Source organism: Bison bison, unplaced genomic scaffold, assembly GCF_000754665.1.
Source record: "Bison bison bison isolate TAMUID 2011002044 unplaced genomic scaffold, Bison_UMD1.0 scf7180017863055, whole genome shotgun sequence".
Lineage (NCBI taxonomy): Eukaryota > Metazoa > Chordata > Mammalia > Artiodactyla > Bovidae > Bison > Bison bison.
The window spans coordinates 132,957-140,547 of NW_011493627.1; the positions used below are offsets into that span (position 1 = coordinate 132,957).

General features: G+C 35.2%; 1 protein-coding gene across 2 annotated transcripts in view; it reads right to left on the bottom strand.

The window, feature by feature from the left end:
• Positions 1 to 6,544, bottom strand: part of ZFP91 (ZFP91 zinc finger protein) — a 32,259-nt gene extending 25,715 nt beyond the window's left edge. For both annotated transcript variants that reach the window (XM_010833183.1, XM_010833182.1), the window contains exon 1: positions 2,628 to 6,544. In XM_010833183.1, coding sequence (XP_010831485.1) covers positions 2,628 to 2,739 — 112 coding nt within the window. In that variant the 5' untranslated portion in view covers positions 2,740 to 6,544. The remainder of the gene's footprint in view (positions 1 to 2,627) is intronic.
• Positions 6,545 to 7,591: the final 1,047 nt, after the last annotated feature.

Below are 7,591 nucleotides of genomic sequence, written 5' to 3' on the forward strand. Positions count from 1 at the left end.
ACTGCAGATGGTGACTGCAGCCATGAAATTAAAAGACACTTACTCCTTGGAAGGAAAGTCGTGACCAACCTAGATAGCATATTGAAAAGCAGAGACATTACTTTGCCAACAAAGGTTCGTCTAATCAAGGCTATGGTTTTTCCTGTGGTCATGTATGGATGTGAGAGTTGGACTGTGAAGAAGGCTGAGCACTGAAGAATTGATGCTTTTGAACTGTGGTGTTGGAGAAGACTCTTGAGAGTCCCTTGGACTGCATGGAGATCCAACCAGTCCATTCTGAAGGAGATGAGCCATGGGATTTCTTTGGAAGGAATGATGCTAAAGCTGAAACTCCAGTACTTTGGCCACCTCATGCGAAGAGCTGACTCATTGGAAAAGACTCTGATGCTGGGTGAGATTGGAGGCAGGAGGAGAAGGGGACGCCAGAGGATGAGATGGCTGGATGGCATCACTGACTCGATGGACGTGAGTCTGAGTGAACTCCGGGTGTTAGCGATGGACAGGGAGGCCTGGCGTGCTGCGATTCATAGGGTCGTAAAGAGTCGGACACGACTGAGCGACTGATCTGATCTGACAGTGTGAAGAAGTGCTCTAACTTCACTGATATACATGCAGCTGCCCAGCTTTCCCAACCCCACTTGCTGCAGAGACTGTCTTTTCCCCACTGGATATTCTTGCCTCTTCGGTGAAGATTAACTGACCACAAGTGTATGTGTTTATTCTGGGCTCTCTATTCTACTCTATTGGTTCACGTCTGTTTTTGTGCCAATACCACTGTTTTGACTGTAGCTTTGTAGTACAGTCTAAAGTATGGGAGGGTTATGCTTCCAGCTTTGTTCTTTTCTCTCAGAATTGATCTGGTAATTCTTAATCTTTTGTGGTTCCATATTTATTTCTTTGAATCACCTTCAATTTCCTTTATCAACATTTTACAGTTCTCCACATTTAAGTCTTTTACCTCTTTGGTCAGGGTTTTTCCTGGATATTTTATCTTTTTGAGGCAATTTTAAGAGGGATTTTTTTTTTTTTACTTTCTCTGATATTTCAATGTTAACATAAAGAAATCTGTTAGTACAACAGGTTTCTGTATGTTACTCTTGTATCCCACTACCTTGCTCAATTTATCAACTCTAATAGTTGCTGTGCAGAGTTTATTTGCAATAAAAGACAGAAATTGAATTCAAACTCTGAGTTCTAACTCTAAATCCAGGGCATTTAACAAGCTGATTAAATCTCTCAATGCAAAACTTTACGTAACATGCCAACTTCTGGTTTAAGAAATTGACACAAAAGATCAATTAAAAAGTTATCTACAACAGAGTTCTTAATTTCTACCACATTCTGTGAGTTCACTGCAAGGCAACCCAAAATAATGTCTTTAGACCCAGGAGATAATTCTAGCTGACAGATGCAGGTTGTGGCTTTTGTCTTAACAGAAGTTGCTGTTACTTGTCACCTGTCACAACATTCCCCCCACATCCTACAATTTCCAAAATGATCTCTGAATAAGGAACACAAGAGCTTCCATTCTTGGCAGACATATTCTAATTTCCAAGTATCAACAGCAACAAAACCCAAAACTTCCTAAACAAAACAGTCATGCAAAGCTTTCTACACAAAAACCTGCCTAGTATGAAATACTTCTGCCTGGTATACTATGAAATAAAATACTAGCAGATTCTAAAATTCAGAGGAAAAAAAAAACCTGGTCACTGATACCTAATTACTCACAGAGTAATTAAGTTACTGGTTCCTAACCATACTACCATTCTTCTAAATGGCATAAATTCAGGTTCTACACTTGACCTGTACATGCATATTGCAAAGCATTCTTTAAAAGAGAAAAGTCCACACTGAGAATAATATGTATTCATATTACATATATACATAATAAATTAACTGATTAATACTTTAGGACTGGACCAAGATTAGACAAAGTAAATGAAATATGCTTAAACGTATCTTTTAGTTTTAAGAAGGATGCAATGCATTTGAACGCAATATCAAGGAACAAAGTCAATAACTAGGAAAAAAATTTAATAAATGAGCAACTGGCTCAACATGGTATGGGCAATTTTAATAATCCAATCTGCAAAGCCAGAACAGTCTTTTTAAAAAAGCGTTAAAAAAAAACAAAAAAAAACTGACATTAGCTTCCCTTCATAATCCAGATAAGAATACTTTTAATACATATATCTGGTTTGCTATTTGAAATAACCTAATGAGCCCATTTAATTATTCACCAGGCTGCAATCTTAGAACACTTTTCTTTCTGCATTCTTCAAAATGCATTTATGACTCTCCACAAGAATCTATACTGTACTGTGTATACCGTGTATCATTTCGCTCTGCTATTTTACTGAAAAACCAAGTAACTTTAAAAATTTAATAAAGTGACATCAAATAATCTGATTTCCCATTATTAGGTTTTTAAATACTACTAAAATGTTCCACTTGCCCAAACCTGCCACTACTTAAATATGGCCTATCTATTCCAACAGTTCATTACTAAATAAGTCACTTTTAAATTGGAGCAATTTGAATAATCAGGTTGAAGCTCATTCTATTTTCTATCAGATTATAAAGTTGTCACGTAAGGTTTGAGTGCTAAGAAGGACCCATCTTACCTTTCTCAGTTGATACTTTTTCTATGCATCTGAAAGAAAAGAGAATCAAATGGTAAATGAATAATCTTGCACATTTTCTTAAAATACAAACATTTATCCTTTTCAGGTTCATCTCCAGAGTGATACATCTAGAGCAGCACTGTCCAGCTCAACTTTCTGCAATGATAAAAAATATTTTACATCTGTACTGTCCAATATGGTAGTCTCCTGAGCAACTGAAATAGCTATGTAGTTGAGGAACTGAATTTTCAGTTTTGATTAATATCATTTAAATAGCCACAAGTAGCTATCATATTTGACAGCACATAACTAGAGTATCATTCAAAATAGTTGTTTTTAACTGTAAAAAAATATCGATACAAAGAAACTAGGGCTAATTTTGTTGTATTAAATGGTGATAGAAGAAAAATGTCTTTATTTTACACAAATGCAGTAACTAGTGGTGCAATGAAATATTTGAGATATCCTCTAAAATACTTCTGCCAAAAGAAAAACAGGGAAGAAGGATAAAGGTAGTAAGAATGGCAAAACCTCGGTAACTGTTAAATCCAGGTGATAAATACTGAGGGTTCATTATTATCTCTACTTTGGATATATTTTGACAATTCTCATATTAAAAATTTAACGAACCTAAGAGAAAATCCTAAAATTATTCATTTGTTAAACTAAAGTCAAAATCTGTTTCTAAAATGGCAGCAGACTGGACCTAGAAATAAATGTAACTTGAACTTTACAAATTAGATGGGAAGAGTAAAGAGTCTCGTGTGTAATAAACTGGCGGTTAAAAAAAATGTCATTCACATGTTTTTAATTCGGGGAAATTTCTATCAAATGTTAACTGCTGAGTACAGGATGATGACTCTCCTCTACAGCCCTTACCCAAATTCAAAGTTGATCTGTCTCAGATCTTTCCCAAGATGCCAAACAGCATCTCTGAGCAGTATAAAGTTTTCTCCTTTTTTTTCTTTTTTGAAAATAAACCTAATACAAACGAAGACTCTTACAAAGAATATCCAAGCACATACTAAAGCCACAGCATAATACAAATTCTGTTCTCTTCAGAGAGTCTAGATATCATTTTTCTCATCTCATTCATTTTTTTTAAAGCTTGATATTATAATTTATTATATTTTTAATGTCCCAATTAACAACTAACACAGGAATATTGCTCATCATCTTAGCTCTAAATGAAAAGTTACATAAATCATTGTTAGATGTTTAAATACTATGCAATAAACTTTCTGAAAGCCTATGGGAATGGTTCAGTGTTTCCTTTACCAAGATCACTGCAAAAGGAAAACTCAGGATTTCGGGCTTATACAATTGAAGCCTTCTCTAAAGAGCCACAGAATCCAGAATTTTTTCCAATTCAGAGTATTACTGCCTCTTCATTCTCACTATCATGACCATCACCTTCTCCTTACAAAAAGAAAGTGTGAAGCAAAGGCTTACTACCATTTTACTTTCCGCAAGAATACAAACCGCAAATGGAATTCCATATACTGGAAAACAGTGCAGTATTTGTTTCATTTCTAACCCATCTGAACCTGTAGGTTTACCACTAGGAATACTGTTCTAGCCTATATTCCTATATTCCTTATGGTGAGGAAAGAACAGCTTTTCTCAACAGCTAAGTGAGAAATTAAAAAAAAAAAGTATTTAAGTATTAAATTCTGAAATGCATCAGATAATCAAAGGACTTATTATCACACAGCAGGAAGAAAATAAGTGTTCTGCATTTAAAGTAATCTTATTTTAACAATTACAGTGTTTCCCTATTAGTAGAGAATGGATGTTTTAACTTCTAAATCAGAAATAAGCTGGAGTGTGTGTATGTATACACAGATACCTGTATATAACGCATACACAGATACCTATACACATCTGCATTTGAAGCATAACAATCTTAACTCTGGAATTTATTGGCTAAAATACAGCAAATAAAGAGCCTCTTAGTACTAATATATAACCTTTCTTCAAATTTGGTTTATCTTTCCTTACTATTAGCCTTTAAGCTTTTAATTTAAAATAATTGTAGATTTAACTTAATGCCTTTTGCTTCAGCACAATTACTGAAAAATTCTTTTTATTCTCCTTCACAAAGAGTTCCTATTCTTTTCATTAATTCCTGAGTATGTCAATGCAAATAGAAAAACTGTTAGATTAGCCAAGTTTATAAAAACAGTAATTGCCATCTAACTGTAAAGCTCATTCCACAAATCATAAATTATCAGCTAAAGATGAAGAAGCATATTCAAGGAGATTAAGTGACTTGCCCAAGGTCACTCAGTAAGCAGTAAAAAGCAATGCTTTTTTCCTATTTTGCCTTGTAAGAGGAAGTGATTACAATCAATCCAAGTCTATTTACTGACACTTGAAGTTACTGTACAAGTCACTTTGCTGTTTCCTTGATCAAGAAAAACAAAGGTAGGTTAAACAGTTGATTACTGGGAATTTATTGGGAGAAATGTTATTTGGAAAACAGAGCTGAAATCAAGGTCAGAAGGCACTTGACCAGGGTTCAGTGATCACACATTTCAAAACTTGAAATGTCTTAAAGGATAAAGTTTCTCAATTACTTTTTAAAATGTATCACTCTGAAAATCTGTAAACCGTGCATACATCTGACAAACCTCCACTAATTCATGCATTATCCCCCTTTACTGAAATCCATGTCTCATTTTTCTTTATAAATCCTGGCTCAGCACACTACCAGACCCAATTATTTGCTAAATCAAGGTTTACAGAGCTGAAATGCTGTAGGAGTCCTTCGATTTCCAGGGTATGTAGTAAATTGAAAACATGTAACAAAAAAATTATTAAAGTGAAAATTTACCAAACAATCCAATCAAAACTGCATAATTTAAAATATACAGTTAAAAAATAGTTCTGAGGCTTAAAGAACACTATGATCTTTTATGATACTGGATGAGAGAGAAATGGACTTTTAAGAATTAAGACTTTTCTTTCCTCCCCACAAAGAATACTGTGGAGAAAAAAACTGAAGGGATTTAATTAAGTCATCCTTATCCAACTTCAACTGTTGTAACGTTTACATTGTGGAAATAAAAGTACTCTGTACTTTTTTGACAGAAGTTAGGGAACATTAATAAATCATGAGAGCTGGTAAAACTAACACTTAAGATTTTCTCTAAGTAAAACTGATGAATCAATGGGAGGGAAAGGTGCTAAGGAGATATAGCCATATATAACTTTCAAATGGGTAGGTGAAAATGGAAGGAAATTTTAAAAGATTAAGTTATTAACCTTCCTGTGTATGGTTACAGAAAAAATTAAAAGTCCAATTTGGCAGAATTTACATGAAAAACTCCACTACACAGTAGTTATACCTCTACTATAGAACAGGCTCCTCTGTCCCTGGGATTCTGCAGGCAAGAACACTGGAGCGGGCTGCCATTTCCTTCGCCTATGTAACCCCAGTAGAGGTTTAACTACTCCGTAACTACCTACAGCAGAGGCATAGAATAGGCAGCATATCACTGCTCAAAACAAACACTTTCAGTATTTCCTACGTACCATGCTTTGAATTAAGTGCTGCACTTAAGTCTCACAAACTCATCTCATTGAGCTTAACATTATCTCCTACAGATAATGAAACTGAGGCACAAGCAGTTTAACCTGTCCAAGGAATTTATATCCAAATAAGGCCAATGACATCTTTTCAAATCTATGATAGTAAAAACTGTTTAAATTTTTTGTGTCTATGAAATTTATTTATAGCAATTATTAATAGAATTCTAACTGCAGCTCAATCATTTATAATTACAAATTTTTGTTGTCCACAGAAATTTAATTTACACAATTCTCTAAATTATGTTAATTGGTGAAAGTCGCTCAACTGTCCGACTCTTTGTGACGCCATGGACTATACAATCCACGGAATCCTCCAGGCCAGAATACAGGAGTGGGTAGCCTTTCCCTTCTCTAGGGGATCTTCCCAACCCAGGGACAGAACCAGGTCTCCCGCAATGCGGGCGGATTCTTTACCAGCTGAAAGAAAGTGAAGTCGCTCAGTCGTGTCCGACTTTTTGCAACCCCATGGACTGTAGCCCACCAGGCTCCTCTGTCCATGGGATTTTCAGGCAAGAATACGGGAGTGGGTTGCTATCTCCTCCACTTTACCAGCTGAGCCACATGTTAATCAAATAACATCCAATAATTTGAAAGCACATCTAAAACACAATATACCTTTGAATGTTACTTCTTTCTGAGAGTCTTCCCAGACAAGTACGCCACGATCAGAGACTTCACTTTTAATTGTGGAGTAGCTGTGTTTCAAATTTTAAATTGACCGGGCCTGTGTAAGCCAAATATTGTCAGGATCTCTACTGGGGAGGTAGGGTGGCGGCGGCGGCAGGGGCATTTAACATTGATTTCTCCCCTCACCTTCAATTTTTCCTGCTTTCACTTAAAATTTTTCACTTGAAACTCAAAAAGCCACAAAAGTCTTCAGCAACTAATTCCACGCCTAATGTTCTTCATTTGTACAATTTACAAACACGTGTGCTTCACTACTTTAGGCACAGAAACATTTTAATGAACCACTTAAAAAATATGTAGATTCCTGGTCATCTTGGTTCTTCTACGACCTCTCGGGAAGAATTCCTTTCATATTATTCAAAATTTTAAGGACGAAATCCCTATATTAAAACATATCCAAAAACACACACTAGTGTGTGCCTCAGTTTTATCTATAGGAGATAATGTTAATTAAGCTCAATGAGATGAGTTTGTGAGACTTAAAGTGCAGCACTTAATACAAAGCATGAGACGTAGGAAATATTCAAGTTTTTGTTTTTGACAGTCGTCAAAAAAATAAACACGCATTTCAGAGTCTACACTTTAAATTGGCAAGCCACGTTTTTATCCTACTAATGTTTTTTTTTTTTTTTTAAGAAAACCAGTGAAAAGTAATGTGAAAATTTAGTACGTTAACAAACAAA